Here is a 26,937-nt window from a genome sequence, read left to right as displayed (position 1 = left end):
AATCCTACAAGCCTGAACAAACAGAACACTTTACCTTGGCTTGTGTCATACAAGGTTTTCTAAATAAGTAAACACAACAATGTGTAATGCAGGTAGCAAACTGACTGATTGCAAATATGACTTTGACAAAATGAGGTTTTTCAACATCTATAACAAACTAAGCAGGAGGCATGGTGGCCTCATGGTTAGTGCGCTTGTCCCCGGAGCAAGCAGTCCAGGTTTGAGCTCTGGCCAGGAACACGGTGTTATGTTCTTGGGCAAGACACTTAGCTCTCACAGTGTCTCTCCACCCAGGAGTATAAATGGGTACCAGCAAATTGTTGGGGAAACCTAACAAATTGCGGGGAGTGACCTGCGATGGACTAGCACACCATCCAGGGGGAGTAGAAATACTCCTAGCCGCTTTATGCTACAGAAACTGGGATAAGCTCCGGCAGCTATGAGTCATCAGCTCCAAGGCTTCACTATAACAAACTAAATTGTTTTGTCTGTGGTCTACATGCAGGAAAACCTTGGAATCATAATTCAAAAGCTTTCACAATTGTAATTTACAAGTGTGCCTCTTGTTTCAGAGGCTCAAAACAATAGCCACAGTTATAAATTACTCTTGTAAGAGTTTTATTGAATTGGCCCTTGCATCATCAAGGATAAAAAGCAGCCAAGATCATAAAGCATAGGAAACCATAGCTCAGGCATGACTCAGGCTTCTCAATAATTTTTTTTTTGCAGTGTTGCCATTTTTTTAATTTCTTCCTGAAATAAATCTTCATCAGGAAAAAAAGAACAATAAACCTAAAACTGATAAAGCCTCTTTAAGATTATGACTGCTCATTTTTAGCCAATTATCCCTGACAGAATTTGACTCTTAGTAATACTACCTACTCTAACTTGTCACAGGTTAATACCTTGCATGTATGTAATTCTATACCTAACAGTTGCTCACACTCTACTGTGGGTGGGAGGTAGTTGCTCCACAAAACCAAATCATAGCAGATACATGAATATTGCAATGTTCATCTTGAAAAACCTTTGGCAAATGTAGGTTTAAGCTATTAAAGAATATAAGGAGCAATTACCAGTAGCTTACTACAAATAGATGTCATGCATTTACGAGCTTGGATGAAAAATCAATAGAGTTTGTATCTGATTTACTTGTTTTAATGAGGCATCCCTAACATCACAGAAATGCTCTAATCTTTAGGCCTTGTTTAATCCAATACCCTTTCATGCAACTTAATAGGCTAAAAGAAAATTTGTTATCCTGCACACCTAATAGGTGGGGCCAAATTTCACCAAATTAAACATCTTGCCCTCACACAGAGAGCAAAACAAAATAAAATGACAAAAACTTTCATGCAAAGAAACTCTGATTTCGATGGGTTAAGACACATTTTTTAACAAACGTGCACTGTGGCTGCCTCCCTCAATAGTCTTTGTTGCCTACCAGCTGGGAAGTAATGATGTAACTACCTCCCACCCACAGTAGAGTGTGAGCAACTGTTAGGTATAGGATTACGTACATGCAAGGTATTAACCTTTTATAATAAAGAATAAGAAATCTTTGATGTTCGAGGTGAAATTGCTTTGGTTTAATGACTAGTTCCCTTTCTGTTTTAAACATTTCATGTCAGTTTGATTATTTTTGTGTTATGGAAAATAACAAACTATAAAAAAAAAATGAAAAATCAAAATCAAACTTGTCTGAAATTTTTCAAAACAAAACCCTGTAAGCCACAGCAATGGTTATCAGAGAAAAGCACTTACATAATGTTGATTTCTGGGGTATCTTTGTCGAAAATGTTGTTAAACTGCTCCTTCAGTTGAACTAAATTGGTGTAAGTGGAAGGGAGTTCTAAGACAGGTCCACATGTGCATGCAATGGGCCTACAGCCCACACCCTCGAGTTTGGTGAAGGCCAGCTCCAACTTACTGGTGATCAAGATATCTGATGCAGTCATGAATCTCAAGAAGTGGATTACTTTGGTATTGTCTAAGCCTCTTATGCAACGCTACAGAAACTTGAAGGGATCTCGCTCTACCTCTGTGTTTGTCTCTGCTCCAATATTTCAAGAACGTTTTGGGTTGTTGGTTTTAATGTATCGTAGGCGCCTTCAATACCAGAGCTGCTCTGAAACTGTGAATACTGCTTCAGCCCTTGAACTCTAGGCTGCCAAGTGGAAACCATAACGTGAGGCTTCTGAATCCGAAACTGCTGATCTACAATTTAATCTCTCAAAAAACTCAAGCAACTCGTCATTATCATCTGGGAGGCAAGCTTTCTCTTGATACTCTTTTACTAGTCTTCTTGCACAGGTGACAAATACTTCATGATGGATTCCAAAAGGATACTTTCAGGAACTTCAGCATCAAACAAAGAATAGCAGATGAATGCTTTTGATAGGAACAAAGGGAAATATGAGACTGATTGGTATCCTTTGATAAGTATTCTGCCAACTGCTTCCCATTCCTTGATGAAGTGATCATGCCTTATGAAAGTAACTCTTTGTCATTCTCTGATTGTCATCAAGTTGGCAAATTGTTTCCAAAACAATGAATACACCTCTCTCTACACCAACACCCACCCCTTCTTCTTTATTACCTCTTTCATTGATTATTGTGAATAATAATAAAGAATGCATTACTCTTGTGTCTCTAAAATGCTCAATCATGTCACTGCAAATTACTGAACAGTGCACTGTTAATGACATTACACCACAGTCTTTTTGCATTCTGGAAGGTCCTGGGCAGGAGTTGCCCTCTTCATGCAAAACACTAGATGGAGTAGCAGTCTCTTGAGCAGATAACTTCGTTACTGGTAAAAGAGTTTCCCTCATCACATAATAAACCTGATGCAGCAACACTGTCTTGCACAGTTTGACTACCAATGGCATCCTGAAAATGGGCCATATGCAGCTCTTCATGACATGAAGAGATACTGGTGAAACAAAGTTCTCACTGTGCAATTCTTCTTCTTCCAACTCCAATTCTTTGCCTGTAGCTCTTTTAACACAATCAGCCAATGGACTCTGTTGGTATTCGTGGTTTTGCGCACATCAGAGACATGTTTCATCATTCTTAAAGGAACAACCACACACTTTGCACACTTCCCTGTCACTAACTGTGGAGGTTGGTCCTAAAACTGTCAAGAATGCTATGGAAGACCTTTCTTCAGATGTTGGCAAGCTTTCTGCTCCAGTAGGCTCACTGCTTTTGAATTTATTTCCCAAAAGATGTCGAGGCTGTGTACAAAGGAAAAATAGGTAGAGGAAAGGTACAGACCATTTCTCTTCAGGTAATCCACAGCTCCTTCATTGGCAAAATCAAAAGTTGCCACTCTGCTTGCGTTACGCATCCACTTGTTCATTTCCTGTATACACCAGGAAAATTATTCACACCATCAAGGAAAAACAATGCACACGCCTTCTCAGTTAGGGTTTCCAACCTAAGTTGTTCTTCATCAGTGTATGGAATAAAGCGATTTCCACCACCATTCTTTTGTCAAACAGTGATAAATTCTTTCTTCTTTTCATCATAATGAAACCATCTCACCTGTATTCTGTGTTCCTTGACAAGTTTGCATTTTTTGTTTGAGCTGTTGTCGTTGTTATTCCTTTTACGATTCAGTAGCCCAGATAGGTGGCTCACTGTTTGTGATGAAAATGAACAGGATTCCTGTCGTAGCCGAGTCTGACAATTCCACTTCCAAAGAAGCCACTCTTTCTGACACAAGGGAAGTTGAACGTCTCATTTCTTTGTGCATGGTTTGCCAAATAATCACATCCATTGCAAAATGGTAGGCCAAAATTGCCATGTTGAAGAAAACATGCAGAACACATGAGCATGGCAGTAGAGAGAGAACTGGTGACAACTCACAAAATCAAAACTGAGCTGTGAAAAAATGTTATGTACTATAATTTGACATCGAGGTATTGTTTTGGTCCCTCAATATTTTTTGTATGGCAGTTTGAACAGTGATTAATCTCCAATGGAGGAGTTTTGTGACGTATCTGATGTATCATTTGAATTCTGAACAAGCATTATGGGATCAGAGAATTTATTGTATGCTATTTTATGTATTAAGTTTCATTTTCGTTATAGGAACAGTTAATAGTACACTCAATGAGGGGCAAAGATCAGACTCGAGAGAAGGTCAGAAACTAAGCCTACATTCAGGACAGATTTTGCTCAACTTCGAACAATAAGTGCAAAAATGTATTACCAAGCATCTACTCATAACACAATAACACTTCAAATACTATTTCAAACATCTCACTTAAATTCTTCGCTAGGCAGCCCCCAGTCGGAATTGCACTTGTGAAATTTGCAATATTTTTTGATTGTGGCATTTACTTAAACCACGGCAGATAAGCCACACCACACCAGGATACAGTTTACCTGCGAGAGGGTTTTGACGAAACACTGACCCCTTACTGACCCCCTACTGATCAGGCAGGTACAGAAGTTGAACCGGATCACTCGCATTGCCAGTCCAGGTTGGATCAACTCTGATCAACTCAGATCATAAAAAAATAATAATAGATTTGAGGAAACTGAAATTTTTACCAATTTGAAGGTTAAAATTCCTCTCAAAAATAGGCCAAATCAAGAGACTTGCCACATTTCTTCCTGTTTTCTAGCCACCATTTTGTATTTTTGGTACCAGTTCCTCTTGGATCAAAAACCACGTTCCCAGGTTTTCTCTCAAGGGAGAGCAGAAAGAGCCTGGGAACAATGTTGGTGACGTTTGTACATTTGCAGTTCTCTTTTCAGTCTTTCAACCTTTGTTTCACACGAGTTTCTGAAGGGCAGTCTCTGTCATGTTATTAGGAGGTATATTTTTGTAGAGTGGAGCCGTTAGACTGTGCTACAGCAATTAAATTTTTAGAGTTCATAGGTCTGCCTGGTTTCCAGTTGCAGACTGGATCAACTCGGTCTGCTAGTCGGGTTTGGATCATCTCACATCAACTCAGATCAACTCAGAAAAAAAATGAAATTAGAGGAAATTAAAACTTTTACCCATTTTAAGGATAAAATTCCTCTCAAAAATAGGCCAAATCGAGAACGACTTGTTACGTTTCCCTTTGTTGTCACCATCCATCCTGCCATCCATCCATCCGACGAAGGAAAATCAAGGATCGAAAAGTACATTACACCATTGGCTAGGTGTGCCAATAGAAACCAAGTATTTTCTTTCCACCTCAAGGGTACACACTACAAAAAGTTTGCACCAAGCCACAGAATGTCTAACATTCTCACATATGTATCAGTTCTACTACCAGCTTCAGGTGTATAGTGTACCAAACCCTGGCAACTGACGAGATCCACATGGAGGGTCAAAACCATGGCCTTGCCTGAACTAAGCCAAACAGTGGTATATACAACACACAAAACAGTCAACGACAGACTTCCACATAAACAGTTACATTTGAATAATGTGGAACCAGAACAAATGGTATAAACCGCAGTATAAACATTGAGCTTGAGAGACATAAAATCGACCAAATTGATGCAAGAAACAAAACAGACAGCTTTCTCAAAGTAAAGCTAAAACCGGAGCAAATAAATATGATATCTGTGATAAGAAGCAAGATACTGTACTCAAAATACATAGAATGCAAGTAAGCAATATATTATGTTCACGGAATATTTCAAACTTTGTCCCTTGAAAGCCAATACTTAGAGACTACCATAGAAATTACAGAGCACTAGAAATACAAAATGGCAGCTTGAAAATACAAAGAAATGTGGCAAGTTTTTCTTCATTTGGCCTATTTTTGAGAAGAATTTTAACCTTCAAATGGGTAAAAGTTTCAGTTTCCTCAAATTTATTATTTTTTGTACTCTGAAATGATCCAAGTTAATTCGAGTTGATCTGAGTTGATCCAACTGCGAGTGATCTGGTCCTACTTTTGTACCTACCTCTACTGATCCTATAAAATGAACAGAAGAAAGAAAATAAAAAAGCCCAGAGCTAGTACTAGAAATGGCTCTTATTAAAGTTAGTTAATAAATTTAGCTTACCAGAAATTTTCAAAATGGCAGACACATTGCAGATTTCTGACTTTCTTCTCCTTAAATTGTAATTTGCAGAAAGTCCAGCACAGAACAAGTAGGGATATCATCAACAGAAACTATCGTAATTGTACCCCTTCGAAAATTAAACAATGAAAGAAACACTGGTAAATGAACATGCGTACAAGTAACTACCATTGACACACATGGTATACATCAACCAGAAGTTAATTTTGGCAACCTTGTAGATTGCAGTGTTGTTCACCATTACAAGGCCATGTGGTTGATTTCTTGTCTCTTGGCATGTGACAATAGCTTTTAAGGTGTCTCAATACAGTTTTTTTCTGGACCATGCCAAGCATTGTCAATCAGCTTTCTAGCAGTCTTCCCTAACCTGATCGATATGAAAATTAGACCAGGAATTGGAAATGGTTTGTTTAGTTTGTGTTTAATTTGGTCTTTCTCATGGTAATCAATATTTCCAGGGTGTCTTGAAAACAGACTCCCTAGGACCCTAAAGACCCTTAAACCCCTTAAGACCCCAAAACTTGAAAGTAAAGACCCCCCATTTTTAACATTTTTTAAGGGGGGCTGGGCTACTCCTCTTCTTAGTACCCCCAGAAATGTCGCCACTGGAAACCTTTTTCAGAGGGAAGGGGAGGGGATGCCATTTTGTACAATAATTAGAACAGTTTAAATAAGTTTAAATAAAGTTTAAGTCTTCTGTTTGTACTCTCTCTTGTTTTTGTCACTTCCCCCCAAAATTGTCTTTTTCCGAGGTGAAGGGGTGGAGTTTTCAGATTTGTACCATTCTCTGCTCTTTAATCTTCCATGGAGAGCATGAGGTTAATAAGCTGACAACTGTACTATAATCCACCTCACCCCATTACTTCCCCCTCTTTCCTTCCACCCGCCCTAAAAAACTTGTCTTTTGCGAGGAGGGCGAGGGAATTTGTAAATAGACTTAAACATTGACTAAACCATGTCCCCGGAAATTGTCGAGCCATGTCCAGATCTTTTTTTCACAAGTGGATCCTATGTCATTTTGCATACTACAAATGGTTTATCACTGTGGTGAATAGCCAGATTAAATTCAACAGGAGCCTGTGCCTGAGGGCCTTGCTCGCTTCCCCCCTCTCTTTCTCCCTCTCTTTCTCCCTCTCTCCCCTCCCTTCCCTCCCTCCCTCCAGTCTCTAATCTCCTGTGAAGAGCATGAGGTTGACATACTCACAAACTGTTTGAGCCAGCATTCTGTGTCATCTTCAGTTGCTGTCGTTTTGTCAAAGTATCTTATGCAGAGTATCTCGTGTACCTACAGATCACACAGCGTCCCCTCCCCTTAGAAAAAATGCAATTTTTCTAGAGGGTACTGCCGAGAGGAGTGCCCAAAAAATATGCAAAAAAATGGAGGGTCTTTGTGTTCAAGTTTTGGGGCCTTAGGGGGTTCTTAGGGGTCTTAGGGGGTCTTTGTTTTCAAGACACCCACATTTCCATGGAAATGATAAACTAAAACGTCGAAAATTGGTACATTTTGCATAAACCAGATGTGATATGAAAAAGCTAATACTAATGCCTTAAACAATAGTGTATGGTAAATTAAATATACAGGAATTAGAAAACTCTGTGTTTAATTTGAATAAATCATAAAAGTATTTCAAATTATACTTTTTGCATCATAAGTAAATGACTGATAGGTCTTCATTTGTAGTTTTGGGGTCGCCTTCTCTACAAAATGAAGACCCTGTCAATTTGTTGACTCTTTGCATGTGACAAAGCATTAAAGTAGAAACTAGTTTGAGAGGCCTAAAATTAACAAACTCTTCGGTTTTGGTTATCAGTCCTCATTTTATAGACACCACTCCGAAATTACTTGAAGTGATGAGTATAAGTTTGCAATGCCTTAAATGGAATAGGTTAAGTAATATGTAAGATAAATGTAAGTAATGTAATGTTTGTCAAATAGTCAAGTAATGCATGAATAAGGTGTTAGTAATGTAACAATTTTATTATTGAATACGTAATAAACATAAGATAAGTAATGTTTAAGTGGCGAATGCAAAAGTATAATGTATAATGTTAGAGCAGGAAACAAATCAGAAAGTGAAATAGGGGAAGTGATATACAAGGGAAATGTAAGTAATAGTTGTGTAGAAAACAAATAAAGTTAATATACAGATAGAAAAAGGGAAAATACAATGATATGATTCTTTTTTAAGTAGACTTTTATTTTGCAAACAAAATAGATCAGTAACAATCAATCACCTTTTGGTGTTAATAAACTACCTGTTTTATCTGCAAATTAATGAGGATCCACTACATTTTACTTACAACCCACACTTTGGTCATGAAGTCATCCAAAACTAATATTCCTACTCTGGTTAATTAGAAACTTGCCCCCCAAATGTCTACCCCAATAGAAATTTATAACATAAAAAGAGAAATATAATGCAGCTGTTATTTCTCTCTCAGAGACAGCCTGAAGTGTGCACTGTTGTGTTTTTTATCACGTATGGTTTCTCTGATGCATGGAATGATCAGCAACAAGGTAAATTCTTTGTTCAGTAGTTAATTAGACTGGTATATGAGCCTTTAGGTGATTGCCAGTCTTGGTTGTAGCTCTTCTTTAACAAGAAGCTAATAAGAAATGCAAATGTAGTTTTTCATCTAACAATCCTCAGAAAAATGTCTACCAAGATGGTTCACTTGTGTAAGGCCTTGTGCAGGGGTTTTGACTAAACACTGACCCCATACTGACTCTATATAAAATCAATGAAAAAAGAAAATAATGCCCAGAACCATCAATGGGACAGATTCAAGTTCATTAACAATTTAGCTCACCTAGAATTTCCAAGATTACAGATGCATTGCAGATTTAGAACTCTCTTTTCCTTTGATTGGTAGTGCAAGGGGGTTTTTTATGGAAAATCGAGCACAGAATAGGTTGGAATATCATCAAGACAAGTGTGGTATAAGTAACAAAGAAAACAATGGGAAATGAACATGCATGCAATTGACTGTGGGGGAGTGGCGTAAACATCAACTGGAACTTGATTTTTGCATGGTAGTTCCGGGTCTCTAGCCAATTTTCCCCAAACTAAAGTGCTGAAATTTGTCAGGCAGTCTTGTTTTAGGGTCCAAACTATGAGGTAGGTAGCTAAAGTCTACATACCAGCCAAGTGGTCCATCAGGCTTGTACTCATCTCTGGTTTCTGTAGCATGAGGTGATTAGGAGTATTTCTACTCCCCCCGGGATGGGATGCTAGTCCATTGCAGGGTTACCCCCAGCATTAAATTCACCAGTACCCATTTATACACCTGGGTGGAGAGAGGCATTGTGAGAGTAAAGTGTCTTGCCCAAGAACACAACACAATGTCCCTGGCCAGGGCTTGAACTCAGACCACCTCATCTGAAGACAAGCATGCGAACCATGAGGGCACTGCACCTCTCACCCTAACTAACAAATGGATATTAAAAAGTTCCAATTCTTTTTACTTTGGAAGATATTAAAGAGGCAGATTTGGAGTGACCTTGGCAGCCGACAATGTGGCAGATCATAGTAGTTTTCCTGACTTAAGTGCTGGGCCTACAATCACGTTTCTTGATACCTCTTTTTACAGATATAAACAACTATCCCTCTTTATTGTATTTATCAAAATAAGTCTGGAAGATGTTTTAACAGCATAGATAGAACACCTATAACATCAGTAGTAGTTTAGCCACTTCTTCAGACCAGCTTGTTAAAAGCAAATATTATTTGAAAAAAACAGAACATGATTCCTGTCACCTTATACAGTCGAACCTCGATTATCCGGACTCGTCAGGACCTCGGTAAATAGTCCAGATAATCGAGAGTCCGGATAATCGAAAACATGTTTATTAATGAGAGAGAAATGTAGACAAAAGGTATACAGCAAAGAAAACATCATTTTAATGGTGAAATCTACACAGCCTGTATGTATTTACAAATAAAAACTTTCAGTTCAGGTATTTACAAATGCATGTTTGTTTGCTTCAAAGACTTGTAGCTTGATCAGGGACTTTCGTTTTAATCCTTCGGTTGTCTCGATGCTGTCAGTAAATTTTAGGATCTTGTCTTTGTTCTTCCGTATGACAGATCTGCTGCATGCTGATGCCAAATTCTTGAGCTAAATTTGTTCCTTTCTCTCCTTTATCCAAATGTGAAATAATTATCTGCTTATCTTTAATCGATAGAACGGCTCGCTTTCGCTTCGTAGACATGCTTTTGATTTGAGTTTACGATCGATCGCTAGTGTGTTTACATAACCCACGCGGAAGGAACTAATCAAGCATGAAATTCCCTTGGTAACAAAACAACTGAGCCAATCAGATATCAGCTGAACGCATCAGACTATCTCTTCGTCTCGTCGCACTTGCGAATTTTGAAAAGCGCACAGGATAATACGCTGTTTCAACAGTCTTTTGAAAGGACTATTGGGCTTTTTGCGACTTTGAGTTTTCAAGATCACAACTAATTAATATTCATGAAAAAATTGGGACCAGAGAAAAAAGTCCGGATAATCGAATAGTCCGGATAATCGAGGTCCAGATAATCGAGGTTCGACTGTATAGTAATTCTTTGCATTTTCTTGCTTATATGGTACAAACAGTTGTGTTTGAAGATAGGTGTGCAATGTACAATTTGACTGTGTGATTTTTGCAAAATTTTACTACTGCTGATGTTGCATTTGAGTAAATGTTGTTACCATTTTGTATGTTCTTACTTACTTACTTAGGCCCATCGCTCCAGGTGGAGCATAGCCCATCAACAACCCCTCACCAGCGAACTTGCACTTGGGCTTTTCGTTCAGCTTCTTTCCAGTTGTATCCTATCAACTTCAGTTCTGCATCAGTGTCCTGACATTCGTTTCTGGGGTGTCTCCTCTTTCTCTTTTATTAACCTTGCTGGGTGATGTTGTTCAGTGCTTTCTGCAGGGTGTGACCAATCCAGCCCCATTTCCTTCTCAAAATCTGTTCACCTGTCGGTTGTTGTTCCCCTCGCTGGCAAAGCTCCTCATTGCGAATTTTCTCAGGCCACCAAATGTTAAAGTTGCATCTCAGGCAACCATTTATGAAAGTCTGGATCTTCTGGAGTGCCTTTCTTGTCCACCTCCACGTCTCAGATCCATAGAGGAGAACTAATTTTACATTGGCATTGAAGATGCGTAGCTTTGTTTGTGTCCTGATTTCTTTCAATGTCCAGATGTTTTTGAGCATGTTAAATGCTACCCTCACCTTACCAATTCTTGCTGCCACGTCTACATCTGAACCTTCTTGTTTGTCTATAACACTGCCAAAGTATGTGAAAGAGTTTACCTCCTCCAGCCGCTTTCCTTCCACTGTAACTGGATGTTCATTGATGGTGTTTATCCTCATGACCATTGATTTACCCCTATTGATCTTCAGTCCTGTTCTTTTTGATGCTGGTGCCAGTCCAGTGGTCTTGCTTTGCATCTGTTCATGGCTATGTAAAAGAAGGGCCAGGTCATCAGCAAAGTCTAAGTCCTCCAGCTGTGACCAAAGGGTCCACTAAATTCCATTCTTTGTTCCCTCGGTGGTGGTCATCAAAATCCAGTCTAACAAGAACAAACATGAAAGGTATTAACAAGTATCCTTGTCGAAGGCCAGTGGTGACATTGAAGCAATCTGGAAGCTGGTCTCTGTGTACCACTCTGCATGACATTCCCTCATAAGATTGCTGAATGATTGTAATGATCTTTTCAGGGATACCATAGTGCTTCAGAAGTTTCCAGAGTGTGGCTCTCCACACTGTCAAAGGCCTTTCCATAGTCAATAAAGTTGATGTAGAGAGATGAGCCCCATTCCAGTCTCAAATAGTCTGAAGAGAGCTTCAGTAGAGGTGCCAATGCTTACCTTGAGGGCTTCTGCAGGAACATCATCTGGCCCAGTTGCCCTACCATTCTTCAAAGACTGGACTGCCTTTCTTATCTCTTGTCTTGTTGGTTTACCACAATTAATGGGCAGCTCTATCTCTGCTGGTGGTATATCTGGGGGTCTTCTGGGGCAGGACTGTTCAGGAGTTCACTGAAGTGCTCCACCTTTCTCTTTAGCTGTTCCTCTGCTGTTGTCAATGTTTTTCCTTCCTTGTCTTTGATTGGTGTGTCTTTTAATAGTTATCGTGCTGAGAGCTTCTTAGTAGTGTTGTAAAGCTCTCTCATGTTCCCTTGTGCTGCTGCTTCCTCTGTGTGCTTGACCAGATTGTGTGTATGGCTCCTCTTGTCTCCTACTCCTCACCTCTCTGTGGGCCCTTGTGTACTGCTGCTGTGCCTCTGCCTTACGTGCTCTTGTTCTACACATGTCCAATATGGCCTTCTTCTTCCGTCTCTCTTGTTTCTTTCATAGAGTTTCAGCCAACATCCAGTCGTTATTTTGGGCCCTCTTCCTATCAACTGTCTCTTTGCATAGCTCAGTCCACATCTTCTCTGTCTGCTTCCATTTTTCCTCAAGCTGAATGTTTTCATCATAAAACTGCTGCAGCACCTGGTACCCATCGGTGAGGTTGATCTTAAACTTGTCTGCTGTCTCCTCGTCACTCAATAGGTCCAGATTATACATTGTTCTAGTGGCATTAGTGGGTGATTTGCAGTGCTTCAGGCATAGCTTTAGTGTTTGCCAAAACCATATGGTGGTCTGATGCAGCATCAGTTCCTCATTTTACTCTTACATCCTGTAGAGACTGCCTGAACCTCTGACATATACACACATGGTCGCTCTGATTTTCTGTCACATGATCAGGCGATCTCCACATTGCTTTATGAATGCACCGGTGTTCGAACACACTGCCCCCAATAGCCAGACTGTTTTGTGCACAGAAATCTGCAAACAGGTTTTTGTTTTCATTCCTCCTTCCAAGCCCATGTATGCCCATAACCTGCTCATATCCAGTGTTGACATCTCCTGTCTGCATTAAGATCTCCCATGAGTAAGGTAATATCCTTATCACTTTGTCTGTTGACTGCAGTCTGCAGTTGATCATAGAATTCTTCCTTCTTATCATCCAAAGCATCATTCATAGGGGCATAGCACTGTATAACAGTAATATTGATGTTCTTCTTTTTTGTGGTGAAACTGGCTGTGACAATCTGTGGACTGACTGCTTCCCAGCTGATGGGCACTCGCTGTGCTTCCTTGGAAAGCATGATAGCCACGTCCTCTGTGTGTGGTACGCATTCATTCTTGTGACCCGAATATAATATTGTCTGACTTGAAAGTAGTTGTAGCTGACCTGACTGCTTCCACTGCGTCTCCCATAGTCCTAGGAGCAATATTCTGTAGTTCTCCATTTCCTGTGCCACCTGTGCTGCTTTCCTTGCTTGAAACATGGTCCTGATGTTCCAGGTGGCTATATTAGTAGTCCTCCTGGAGGTTAGAAGGGGAGTTACCATTACAGCTTCTTGACAACTTTCACTGTCCCGCATCATATATATCCTTGGTCCAAAGGCCCCTCCTCTCCCAAGTCTTGCTGCCTTGAAGTTGTCGATGTTTCTGTAACAACTGTTTTTATAGATAGGGTTGTTAGGCCTATGCCAACCTCTTTACCGTGAGGAGAGGTGATCCTGTTTGTCAGGCCTCTACCCATTGACTTGTCCAGCAAGGGAGACCTTACCAGGAGCCTAAGCTCCAGCTCGCATAGCTATCCAGGTCACAGAGGCACGCAAGCCACCCCACCTCCACAAGGTAGGATACATGGGGGAGATTTTGTATGTTAACATCCATTATAATACACTGCTCAGAAGAAGAGCCGTGTGCTTGGTTCTTTTTTCTGAATCACAGCTATTTTGTAAAATTGTCCAGTATCTAAAGCATAGGACTAATTCTTATCTCCAGTGAGAAAAATACCAAAATTAAACAAGGCTTACCAGTAAGGTGTAGTTTGATTTAGGTTCCATGAGTTATTGGTCAGGAATGAAGTAGTCATGTGAGGAAGTGCAGTAGTCTGGGAAGATCAGTCATTAACAGATGTGAGCATTTGCAGCCAATTATGGTTGAGCAAACAACACACAGGTGGACACATGACTTCTTCGCTCCCGACCAATGACTTGGAGAACTTCACCTTACAGGTAAGCCTTGTTTAATTTTGGTATTCTGTTTCATCATTGGTTACTATGGATATTACTGTCAATGTAAGGACACCAAGCATAAACACAACTCGACAACTTTAATGGTGGTAAGCAAAGACCATGAGGATCTGATTACATAACAATAAGTCATGTGATTAAGAAATACATGTTAATTTTTGCAGTATCGCAACATCTTCCCCTTTTTAAAGCAAGTATTGCGACTGAGTTCTTGCAAACCGTGACTGAGTTCCTTAGCAAAATAAACAACAGTGTTCAAAATAAAGTTTTCAACAAAGTATAGTCTAAGTCGCAGTTCTGAAAACGGGCTGGTGGTTTGACAATACAACCACTCCTTGTAACACTAGGAGGGAAAGCAACTTCCACATGTTCAGCAACAGGTTTCACAGCAGATGGGCGTCTGTTTGTAGCACTGATTGTGGGCTCAGCTGCTAGTTTTGCAACAGAGTGAAAATCTGACTGTAGGACTGATTGAAGGGGCTCAGCTGCTTGTTTCACAACAGGAAAAGGACTGGATTGTGGCACCATTTACAGCTGTCGGCAATTTTGTCAGTAGGTTTGACCACCCAATAAAACCACATAGTAATGTGGGCGAATCACTTTCTTACAACCAGCTTCCCTCCAGGTAGATTCTTATGACCTCTTCATCCTGACAGTATGTCCAGGTTGCAACTCAGGTAATGCTGTACCTTTCAGGTTGTAGTAGAAATGCTTCTGCTTAGGGTTAATCAGCTTTTCTTGCACGTCCTGGAGGGGAACTGACTTAGGTTCTAGTCATTTACTTGACAGCAGTAACAAATTGCATGTTCTCCTGCTGAACAGCCTTTGAACTGTGGATGAACCAATTTCTTTAGGCGTGTTACAATAGTCCTTACATTACTTTGGAGATTTGGTAGAGAGGAATTGATGAGTTGAAAGTGCCAGTCACTTGCAAACTTTGTAAACTCTATACAAGCATATTGCATTTCATTGTCAGAAATGACTATTTCCAGAATTCCAGGGTGGCTAAACTGCATTTTCAACTTCTCAATAACAGTTCTGGAATTTGTCATGTTAAGCTAATCCACCCTGAAGAGAGAAGAATAATAATTAACAGTAATCAGGTAGTGGCACTGGTCAAACAAGAACAGATCTGTGCTAACCTTTGATAAGATTTCACATGGGCGTACAGGCCAAGGGGATGAGGGGGGTGCTGCAGCTCCCCCACTTTGAAAAAGTTTTGAAGATTTTTGGGGAAAATGCTGATGATTCAGGCAAAGGTACTCGGGAGAAAACATTCTAAAAGGTAGTCTAGGCCAGGCTTGTAGGCTACTTTCTCTGACGTTTGCCTCGTCAAAATGGAGTTAGAGTGAAATGATATAAGGATCCATGTATTCTGATTTGGAAAAGCCACATATCATTTAACTGTTTATCATGGAAATCCAGGATATAGATATTATCAATTACTTCCATCAACAAAACAATGAGGAAAGAATCAAAGCAAATGAAGACCAAGACTTTTGTTTTGTGGTGGCACTGAAAAGAGCCTTTTTGAATGGCACATTAAGAGCAGTTTTAACATTTTTCTTGAACTTTTCGTACAAGGAAGAATTAACTCTTTCTTTTTTCCAGCTGTCCATCAAGGTAAATAGAGCATGCGTGGTTTCAAAATAACTATTTTTGGAATTATATCAGTTTCATTACACATGAGAATTTTGAACATTTTTGTTGTTACTGCGATTTGAGTGCATTTCAACAACACTCATGCTTTCAGGCATGGTGTAATTTTTTTCGGGCAATAAGGTCACTGCCCGCCAAGTCCGAAGGTGCCCATACGACTATGGGATTTCATGGGGCATAAGCGGTTCTTGAGGCTGTGTTGGCCTGTACAAATTGCAGATATAACACTTGAGAAAGAAATCTTTTAACCTAGCATTTATGTGTGGCCAGTAAAACACTTTCCTGGCTCATTGACTCAAGCATGTTAAGGCATGGCTCAAGCCTAATTTGGATAAAATTTGAAAAACACTAATTGCTCTGCCAGGATTTGATTTAAATGAGCTAGGTCACACTATTTTAGGTAATTTTGTTTAATTTTGGTAATTATGAGCTCTAAACGTCAAATTGGCAGAGCAAAAAGTCTTTTATTTGCAAAAGCACGGCCACATGACAACTGAGAATGATTTTCCAGCTGTGTAAATGACATTTTGGTATAAACTGATATAAATCTGAAAAAAGGTGGGCCGACGTTTTTCAAATTTACCCAAATGCAATCCATCTGTCCATCCATGTCCCTTCTTGGCTTTTCCGTGTTTTGTTTAAGATCTTCTATAGTTTTGAGCCGTTTTTGTGTTATTTTAGTCAATTCTATGACCATTTGATCAGTGCTGAAATTGCCTAAAAAAACCCTTAATTTAGAATTTAATAAAATTCTCGAGTGCTAAAATCCTTAAAAACTGTGAAATATTTATTTTGAAAGATGTGATCATCAAACTTTTACACAAGCTTCACTAATATGGCATGTGAATTAAGATTTAGGGTTACCATTGAAGATGTGGGAAATGTGCTGCCTGGATTGCAGTCTTGGATGCTTGTTGGAGTGCAAATAACTCTCCAATGGGAATCATCTTATATAACAAGGAAAAGCTGGCCTAGTTTGGAAAATTCCTTTTGAGAACTGTTGAACAAGTGGGTGGTTCCCAACAGTAGTGTGGCCTTTGAGAACTATGAAGGAAGACAGGACACTTCTTGCAGTATTAAGACAGCTGTTCCTTAAACCCCTTTCATAGCGTTCTTGTAGAAACTCCAACACATCATTTACAGGTGGGTGAAGGGGATCCACAGCCCTCCTATCTGCAACTGACGGCCTCTTTTCAAGGTGGACATGGTGCGGTTTTTGGGTACCCATCACCAGGAGTTGAGGATTTTGTTGTGAGTTGTTTGTGAAATTCTTTTACTCTATAGAGATTTCCACATAAGAGGCAGGCCATCAGACAAAGGTGTCTTCCCAGGGTGGTGGTGCTGTTCTGGGTTGAATGGTAGATGCTTTTGCTTTGCTCAGGTGCTTTGGTAAGAGGAGTGGCTTTTTGGGGTACCATGGCTGTGTTGACCAGTTGGGACAAATCAGGATTGCCTGGGCTTGATCCATTTCCAGTTTCTGCAAAAATTGTCCTAGGATGCTAAAGTGGGAAAAGGAATATAAAAATTTAGTCCAGTCCAGAGTGAAATCATTAATTGCCATAGCTTGTGGGTCTGAAAGCTATGAGACATAGGGTGTCAATTGATAGTTTAACCTTGAAGTAAGAATATCAATGTCGGGTGCTCCCAGGGTGTTTACCATCCTGTTGAAAGCATCAACGTTAGGCTTCCATTCAGTTAAGTCATCAAAAACCCTGGATGTGTGGTCTGCAATAACATTGATTTCCCCTGGAAAATGAGTAAAAGAAAGCCATAGGTCTCTTGGGATACACTACTCCCATAGTTGTCTGGCAATGTCATTACATGGGTGGGAATGAGAATCCCCCTGTTACATAATATGCCACAGCAGTGGTATTATTAGTCATAACATTGTTGTGATGATGGTTCACCTCTGTACAAAGGGACTGCAAACCCAAGAGAATTGTCTTGAGCTCCAAGTAATTGATATGGTGGTTTTCTTCTGAGCTAGACTGGCAGGCTTTTAGCCAGATGGGTGTCCAGGCATCCTGTGAACAGCCATTTTCTATAGAAAATTATTTTATTTTTCACATGTTGCATTATAAATTGCTCATTTGAGCAGGCTATGCCACATTTTGGAAGGCCACTTTTCAAACCCTGACTAAAAGCCTGTAGACCACTGTCCCCCAGTTGTGGTGTCATTTAGACGTGCACCCCACCCCTGGGTAGGGGCATCAGTGTACAAGATGTGACCAATTTTCCCATGATTCATTCTCTTAGAGGACAGGGGAATCCTGATCCATCAAGCAATATCTGCAGATGCTACTTTGGATAAATGCATAGTTTGTTCAAATCTCAGTTGTTAGTTTTAAGAGTCATTGTCTGAGAAACCAGGAAAAATCTGAAAAAGCTGAAAGATGCGGGTCGGCCAAATTATTCCATAATAACAGGATAGATAGGTTAGGTGGACTATTGGATAAATATACTAAAGTTTGCTCTTCAAGTGTTTTGGTATAGGAGATACCAGATCCACTCTCCATCACCCCCTTGAGTTCCAGTTTTTCTGGTAAATTTGACCCAAATTTGACAGTCAGCAAAAACTGTAAAAGTTAGCGCACAAAGTTCGTGTTTTGCATCTGATATGAGTGGACATAGAACTTCTTGTAAAAAGCCAGAGTTGTGAGAAATAAGCACAAGTCAGTCTGCACCCTTTAGTTTCACAATACCTATATTTTTTTATCTACAAATGAGCAAGAAATGAGCTATTTTCGACTTCCCACAGAACACACAACGAAAACTTTCTCCTACCACTGGATCATGTACAGCACAACACGATGTGCTGATTAAGCTGCTTTTGGATTCCACATCGAATTTCTTCATAGTTAAACATATGCAGTTGACTAAAGTGGTTCCAAACAAATTCAAAACCCCTCTTTGGCCAATTTAACTGAACAACGTGAACTAAACAGAACGATGACATCTTGTCTGCAATGCGTACTTGTCAGCTTATGCTTAGTGTTATTCTATTCAGTTGGAGTTTGTTTTTTTTAAGTCAGTATTTGGGAGTTTAATTGCTATAAGTGAGAAGGCAATCACTGCAAAGATAAAGCTGTCATTTTGAAACTGGAGACATTGTACTTGTGGTAGAAAACTTGTGGCCCCTTGGTGGCATCCTCAAAGAAGAGACTAGCTTGTGAGGAGAGTCAGGCTAAAAACCAAGTCCATGGTCCTGGAATGACCCATCGACAAGATCGTTCTTTTATAGGCTCCTAGATGTCACGAGAGCAGCTAAACATTCTTGATCTTGATGTCCTTGATAGACTGTGAGCAGTATCTCTTTTGTTCGGAAATCCATGGGGAAGAACGCAATGAAGCAAAACAAGTGTGATTGCAAGTGTGAAATGTGAGTGGTGAGCAGCAAAGCCTCAAGCAGCGCAGCAGCTCACGGTTTTGCATATCATGCTCGCACGCTCACGAGCCACCACTCACTTGTGTTGAATTCTTCTTTGCGTTCTTCCCCATGGATTTTAGAGCAAAAGAGAGACTGCTCGCAGTCTATGTCCTCAACCAAGAAGTTTGCTTTTAACAACAGAGAACAGTTGTTTCTTTATTGACTTGATTGCGATGAACCATTTTGAATGGATTTAGTGACAATATATTACTGAAGTTTTTTCTGTTTGAATCACTCAACTAAGTTTAAATGCTTTCAGTTTGCATTAAGGGACCAGTAGTAGGATTCAAACTTGCGTGACTTTTCCCCTACATGCGTTACACCTGATTTAAAATTTAACTCGTAGATCATAACTTAAACATATAAACATAAAACCTTTATTTCAACACAACAAGAATCAAAGCTACAAAGCTTGTGGGGTCGTGTGTACTACTACATTAAAATAATGTAATTAAAATATATTCATGTAAAATACATGTGATTCATTGCGAAAGATTTTTGTTCAGTACGTGTTATGTCATGCAGCAATCATGTCAATTGTGTCAAGTTTCAGTTAAGTTTATCAGTTACTTCAATCTACCAGTTCATATCAATAGGAGGAAATATCTGTAAGTTGTTTGTCTTTATCTTTTTGATTCTGTTTGTTACCTTTTCTTAGAATTATTGCAACCTTTTGCTTTTTAGTTGAACACATGATTCGACCAGATGGGTTCTGAAAATTACCTCCAAATCAAAGTGAGCAATTTCTTTTTCAAATCACCTCTTGGTCTGATGTGTACATTAGTTTGAAGATAACCGCTGCTCAAGTTTACCAATGCTGAACTGAAAGGAAATTACTGTAAATCCTTGAATTAGCACCCCCCTTGAATAAGCACCCCCCTCAAATAAGCACCTCTCCCCTTGGCCAAAATTTAAAATAAGCACCCCCTTTAAATAAGCGCCCCCTCCCCTCGTCCCATTTTGTGGACGATTACTGAGACAACAAAGGATGTATGGTTTCCGTCATGTAGCGTTAAATTTGAACATTGTTTCAGTTTGTGAACACGCTAAGTACCAATGGTGCCACAATTTATACTTTAGGATCAGCTTTTTATGTTGATAAACAGCTTATGTTGTTGTTAAAGGGGCAGTATCACAAGAGGTCTCCTAAGTTTTTTGTGCAAACTATGCTAGGATTATAAAAGTGCACTCACTGATCAACAAAATAACCTTTATAAGACCAAAAGGCATAAAATTAAATCCCTAAGAGGTCAATGATTTTTAGTGATTTTCCTCCAAGTAACATTGTCGAACTTGAAAACATCGGCCCGACGTTTTCAAGTTTTAGACCACTTCTTTCCTACTCGTCCTTAGCCACAACAGTTGTAAACAACTTTCGTGACTAGTACGGTACATTTTAGCAAGGTTAGGCCAGCAACTACATGTGTACTAGTGGATATCCAATTAATACCAACACCTTCATTGGATTTTCAAGAAGTACTAACTCTTGGTGAGACTGCCCCTTTAATGTGCAGATGATGTATTAAAAAAACTGATCATGTCAGGCCACCATTTGGGAAAAATTAAATAAGGGCCCCCCTCGAATAAGCGCCCCCATCTTCTCCTAAATTTGAAATAAGTGCCCCGGCCCTAATTTGAGGATTTATGGTATGGCCACAAATTTGAGTGAAGAATCAACCACACGCGATCGACACAGGTGACCTACTTCTAATGTGACTCGGGACAACAAAGGAATTCAACGTGAAAAGTCCCTTGAAGTTTGCACAGCAAAGGCAGCCATTACCGAGTAGATCAGAGAAGTTACAGAATACATTTCTTTTTGTCGATTTCTTGATTTGATACATTTGCATGACTGTTATGTCAAGTTTTGACGTTAACTCAGCATGAATTCAAACGTAAACAAAAGAACAAGCTTACATTTTTGCCTGTATTCAATTTTAAAGCTCCCTTTGGATTTGCGCTCATGAAAATCTTCTCGCTCGCCCAAAGGGAAATTCGCTTTGGTTTGCAAAATTTCATACTCCAGGCTCTGCATCAAAATTTGCTGTCAATGAACTGAGACCACAGGGGACCTGAACAACATAATCATTTACATTCATGTAAAATAAATAAACAGTAATTCAATAGGCCAATAAACCAGCTGAAAATTCTTTCTAGGTGTTTGTATATAGACCAACATTTTCTAGTTAAATGTAAATTGTTTCCATTCATTTAACCCGCTAACCAGGCAATTCAAAATTCCAAAACTGTACGACTTTTAGAAATCGCTGAGAAAGGAAGCGCTTTTAATGACTTTGCTAACCAATTCTGGTGACCAGAAATTGTGTGACTATTTGTGACTGGACATGACATTGTATAATCGACAGACTGACAGTTGTAATTGGAGAGTTTTAAGAAAAAAGAGAAAATTGCACTGCACATGAGATTCAGGAGGAGTTGTACAATGCTAAGAGAGCAAAGTAATAATCAAAGGAGACCTATGGCCAAACTCGTGGATTAACTAATCTAGAGATGAAACATATTGGTGAACTTGCAATTACTGGCTTATTATTAGTGCTGTTAAAACAAGCCGGGTTTGTACTGTGCAAGGTAACACTTAACTCACAAAGTGTAGGCTTTTTTTGCACACATATTACAAAGACATATGCCCAGAATAGATAGGGTGGCAAAATTGCAGCAGAACATGGAGTGGTAAAGGCTAAGGGTTCTCGGGTCACAGAGGACACTCCTGCCCAACAAATCATAGAGTACTCTTCCCCCCTCCTCCCCCCTCTTCCCTCACACTCAGATTGTGATGTTGATCTGCATGCTGGAAAAATTTGCATGTATACAAGTCGTATGAGCTCACAAACGTTTGTTATTGCATTTCATTCAAGGTTATAGGTAAGGTTTCTTATGAGACAGCACTTCTTTTCCAATGTGGAACTGCTTGTCTCTATATATATTGCATGTAAAATACATCAAAATAGGTAGACACTTTTGCAAGCATTTTCAGTCTTGATCCAAAAAATCTGTCAACCCATAAATGTGTGTTCCAACAATAATGATAACAGCTTTATTGAAGTGTCAATGTATTTAGTATTGATGTGAAGTTTATATGAAATAATTCATATATGAACTGCAGTTGTGGATGAAAGTGAAGAATGATCATCGCAGTTAATTTTCCAATTTAAGCAATTGGAAAGAAGAAGCCTGAAAAAAAATCAGGGCTTCAACGGGATTCGAACCCGTGACCTCTGCGATACCGGTGCGATGCTCTACCAACTGAGCTATGAAGCCACACATTGGGAGCAAGGTCAATTAATCGAGTTCATATCTTCCCGTGAGGAGTGAAATGATGTGAAGTTTATATGAAATAATTCATATATGAACTGCGGTTGTGGATGAAAGTGAAGAATGATCATCGCAGTTAATTTTCCAATTTAAGCAATTGGAAAGAAGAAGCCTGAAAAAAAATTAGGGCTTCAACGGGATTCGAACCCGTGACCTCCGCGATACCGGTGCGATGCTCTACCAACTGAGCTATGAAGCCACACATTGGGAGCGAGGTCAATTAATCGAGTTCATATCTTCCCGTGAGGAGTGAAATGATGTGAAGTTTATATGAAATAATTCATATATGAACTGCTTCGCGTATCCACGAGTTTAAAAACTGGATTTGCATTAAGCTGGGTGACCTTGAGTGTACCCCCAAGTTTGGTACACTGGTTTGAAACCATTTTGCATGGAAATTTCATTCCAAACTGGTGGATAGAGAACTTCAGACTATCTAGACATACGTTTGAATATGATGTTCCAGTGGCTGGTCTGGATTTGGCTTTTTTGCCATGAAATCAAACGTTGTGGAAAACGCAACCAAATGAGATTGATGCAATCTGGACACCACAGGTTTTGAGATACCATGCAACCGCATGATATATCTGTCATCTCAACCGTTGTTACTGACCTAAACCATGGTTGCGGCAGATCACGGATCAGATCACAGAATGGATCACAGATCAAATCACATATCGGATCACAGATCAGATCATGGATTGGATCATGGAATGGATCACGGATCGGATCACAGATCAGATCGAGGAAAAACTTCAAAATTCAAGATTCAAAATGCAAAATTTTGCTGAACAAATTACACTAGAGTGACTACTGAGCAGAACGTTTTATTTAATTCAGGTGTGATAATCCGTTACTCCTTTATAATATCAAAGGCAAACTGTCATAAAACGAGTCAGCATGGTAATAATAGGACGAAGGTATGAATCAAAACACAAAAACCAAAAACACACTAAACAAATTAAACACCTGATGATTTCAAACAATTTCCGTTTTTCAGACAAGTCTATACTTTTACAAGATGTGAGTTTAGAATACGATATTTTGTGCTGGAATAAAATGAAACAAACCATTTGTATTTCAAAGAAATATAGCTGTTTTAGGAAAAATTCTAGGAATAACATCGATAGTCTGAGCGATAACACAACCCGAGAATAAACAACATTTCAGGAATTACGTCATGATTTTTAGAGTTATTTCTAGGGTTGTTAAGAGTTGCCTTTAAATAGAATAAAACCTTGAAATGATTGTGTTCTAGGGTAGAAAACACTTAAGAGGCAGAACAAATCAAAACGAAATGAGAATCATTAAGGATGGCAAAGATTAACAAGGACAGCAAATGATGAACTTGAAAAAACTAGGCTAGTTTTTTCAAGATGCGTGAACTGTGAGGTAGCCCCTTTAAAGCAAGTCATGTCCTTGAGCTTTCGTTCGTAAGTTTTCTCATTAACTGTAATGCCAACTGTAACACTCACATATGACACGAAAATGTAGCCGAGAATTTGCTACTGACACTAACAACAATTTCAAAAATGAGAATGGGAGTTCACACAAGCTTCAAGCCAACTAACGTTCAAATATAACTCCATCTGCCTGTTTATTACAATTTAAATTCATCGTAAATTAGGTGCTTATGTGGCTCTTTAAATGACCTCTTGTCATTCTCCGTAATTAACATGTCATTACTTGCGTCAAACTTGGATTCTTATTTTCATTTAACATATTTTAGTTTCCCACTTTTGTTTTTATTTATTAGTATCTTATAACTGATTTGATTTTTTGGATTTTTTTCTTTAAAACTTTTTTTTCTGTGATCTGATCCGTGATCCGCTCCTTGATCTGATCCATGATCTGATCCGGTCCGATTCTGGTTTTGTTGACGCCGACCATGGTTGATCACAGGGTAAATCGAACTTTAACCTTGGCTAACATTGCATTGTCTTGGGCAGCACCAACAATTTTTCAGGAAATGAACACATCACAACCCTTGTCATTGCCTGTCTTTCCTGGAAATCAGCTAAAAAAGCTACACAGTCAATAATAAATTCAGTCCAGCTCTGGGTACATCATGGCAGAGGTAAAGTTTACTTCCTAATGAAAACAGCATCGGATTGGCAGCTGAAGCATATTGAAGTTTAACTAGACAGTGTTGGTCTGTGTTTTGTTAAAAACAATCGTACATGCTTGTCATAAATTAGCACGGATTAATGAAGTTTGGATGCTAAATTAAGGTCTGAGAAAGGTCAAACAAGAAACCACAACACCACAAATTACTTTACTTTAATGAACACCACAGTGTGAAAAACACAAAAATCACCAAAGGGTTTGAGATCACTACATCACTGCTTAAAAAACAAGAGAAGAAGCTTTAATTTTGGCCTGCAGGCATCTTTAAAGCTCCCATTCAATTTGCGTTCATGAAATTTTCTCACTCACCCAAAGCACAGGGAACCTGAACACTGTATCAGCAATAACATAATCGTTTACAAAATAAATACACTGTTAGTAACCCGTTTAGAGGGGATCTGACTAAGCACAGGCAGTTTACATTTCAAATATCATCTTGTCTGCCACTTTGTAAATGCAACAATCTGATTTCGTCTTGAGTTTTAGTTATCTTCATTAACTATTAACTCACATCAGGGGAGAGTTTCTCAGGTTTCATAAAATCCTCAAACCTTCAACATGGGCCAATGACTATATAAGATTATGCAATAATATTGCATATTCTTACAAAAACACCACTTAGATGTCATGATATGAAAACAATACTTCAATTAAGGCTATGAAGGCATTTTTTCACAGCAGCTTTGTATGTCTTTCGAGATTTAATGTCTATGTCAATGAATGTCTGATGCAGCAATGGCTGCATCAGACATACTCACCTTTGAAGGGAGCATCACCTGGTACTAGTCAATTATTGCTCCAAATACATTAAAGTAGCCAAATTGAAATACCTCACATCCCAGGAAACCATTAAAGCTCCAAAGAAAGATTTAGTTACTGACTGTGGTGCTCGATGCATAAGCAAAGAATTTGAGAACTTTGCCAAAAGCTACAACTTTGAACATGTCATAGTGAGCCCAAAGCACCAAGCAGCAAATGGACAAGCAGAAGCAGCAGTAAAAGATGTGAAACCACCTTGGAGGAAAAACAAAGGCAAAAACAAAGCTCGACTAGAGTTTTGATCCAACATGGTGTTTGTGTTTTGAATATAATAACACACATGTATTTTTGAAGTTTTTTGGTAACCAAGTGTTGATTTTTTTAGTGAATCATGGGCTCAAGCCAGGTTAACTTGTTGTAATCAGGCCCAGGTTGTTTGGAGGCTGGTTAACACTAGCCCAGGATTAAAAGTTAACCAAAATTTTTATGACCCATTAAATTTTATTTGGGTTGATATTTCTGACTTTTCATGGTCATGAACACATTTTCATGACCAATTAATTTCAGGCCTGATCAGTTTCTGACTTCCATGCCAATTTCATGTGTCATGGAATCTAGTTTTATGTTTCATGACCCATTAAATTGAACTTTGATTCATTCATAAATTTCATGGCAATTATTTATGAAAACAGATTTTAATAACCCATTAATTTCAGTTCTGCACCGGTGGCGATTTTTTCAAGACCATGAAAAAGATTTTCATGAACCATGAAAGAATTTTCATAAAAAATTAACAGGTTTCAATGATGCCATAAAAATAGGAAATTGCAATATTCATGGCCCTGAACAAAGATTCACGAGTATTTCATGAGTATTTCATGAGTATTTCATGGGACTTTTAAGAAACTACAGTTGGTAGTGAACTCAGACCACCAGTCTGGGTCAGATCAACTCTGATCAACTTGGATTGACTGGAATCAAGTCAGATCATAAAAAAATAAAATTAGAGGAAATTTAAACTTTTACCCATCTAAAGGTTTCTCCGTCTGTTTCTTCATGTCCAGCGCTTGCTTGTGTTGGACAACCATTTGACTTTTGAGGCAGTGGGAGTGATTTTAAAAAAATTCCTGCAAGCATACTTGTTATGTTATAGTTATTTCTCTTCACGCCATGAGGCGCATAAGGCTGTAACTGTCTCTTGGCAACTAGCCCTGTCTTGCGCTGCACCCCTGACCTCCGCCCAGCTGGACCATCTCTTTCCAGTCAACAGTAAGCAGGAACAGGAAGCCTGACATGACACATCCTTGTTTAACGCCAGTGGTAGATTTTGGCGTTGCCAATGACCTTGTCGGTCTGCGAGCTTCCCGTAGGCTTTTACCCATTGACATCATGGTGTGTCCGGCTGTTCCTCCATCCACGGCCACAGCTTTGCCATTGCTAATTTGTTCTTGATAAGTTACAGTTTCGGTAATCTTCTGGATTTTCGGGGGCAGGTGATTGGC

General features: G+C 39.2%; 1 protein-coding gene and 1 pseudogene across 2 annotated transcripts in view; one reads left to right on the top strand and one right to left on the bottom strand.

The window, feature by feature from the left end:
* LOC110054340 (tRNA (32-2'-O)-methyltransferase regulator THADA-like) overlaps window positions 1–26,937 on the top strand; it is a 653,734-nt gene that overhangs the window by 583,218 nt on the left and 43,579 nt on the right. For both annotated transcript variants that reach the window (XM_089292979.1, XM_089292980.1), the window contains one exon: window positions 8,482–8,557. In XM_089292979.1, coding sequence (XP_089149105.1) covers window positions 8,482–8,557 — 76 coding nt within the window. The remainder of the gene's footprint in view (window positions 1–8,481; window positions 8,558–26,937) is intronic.
* Window positions 1,761–3,784, bottom strand: LOC110061610 (uncharacterized; annotated as a pseudogene).

This window comes from Orbicella faveolata, unplaced genomic scaffold (genome assembly GCF_042242905.1).
Source record: "Orbicella faveolata isolate gen_17 unplaced genomic scaffold, um_ofav_v1 contig_24, whole genome shotgun sequence".
NCBI lineage: Eukaryota > Metazoa > Cnidaria > Anthozoa > Scleractinia > Merulinidae > Orbicella > Orbicella faveolata.
Note: the sequence above shows the minus strand (reverse complement) of the source record. Positions and strands in the feature narration are given on the sequence as shown.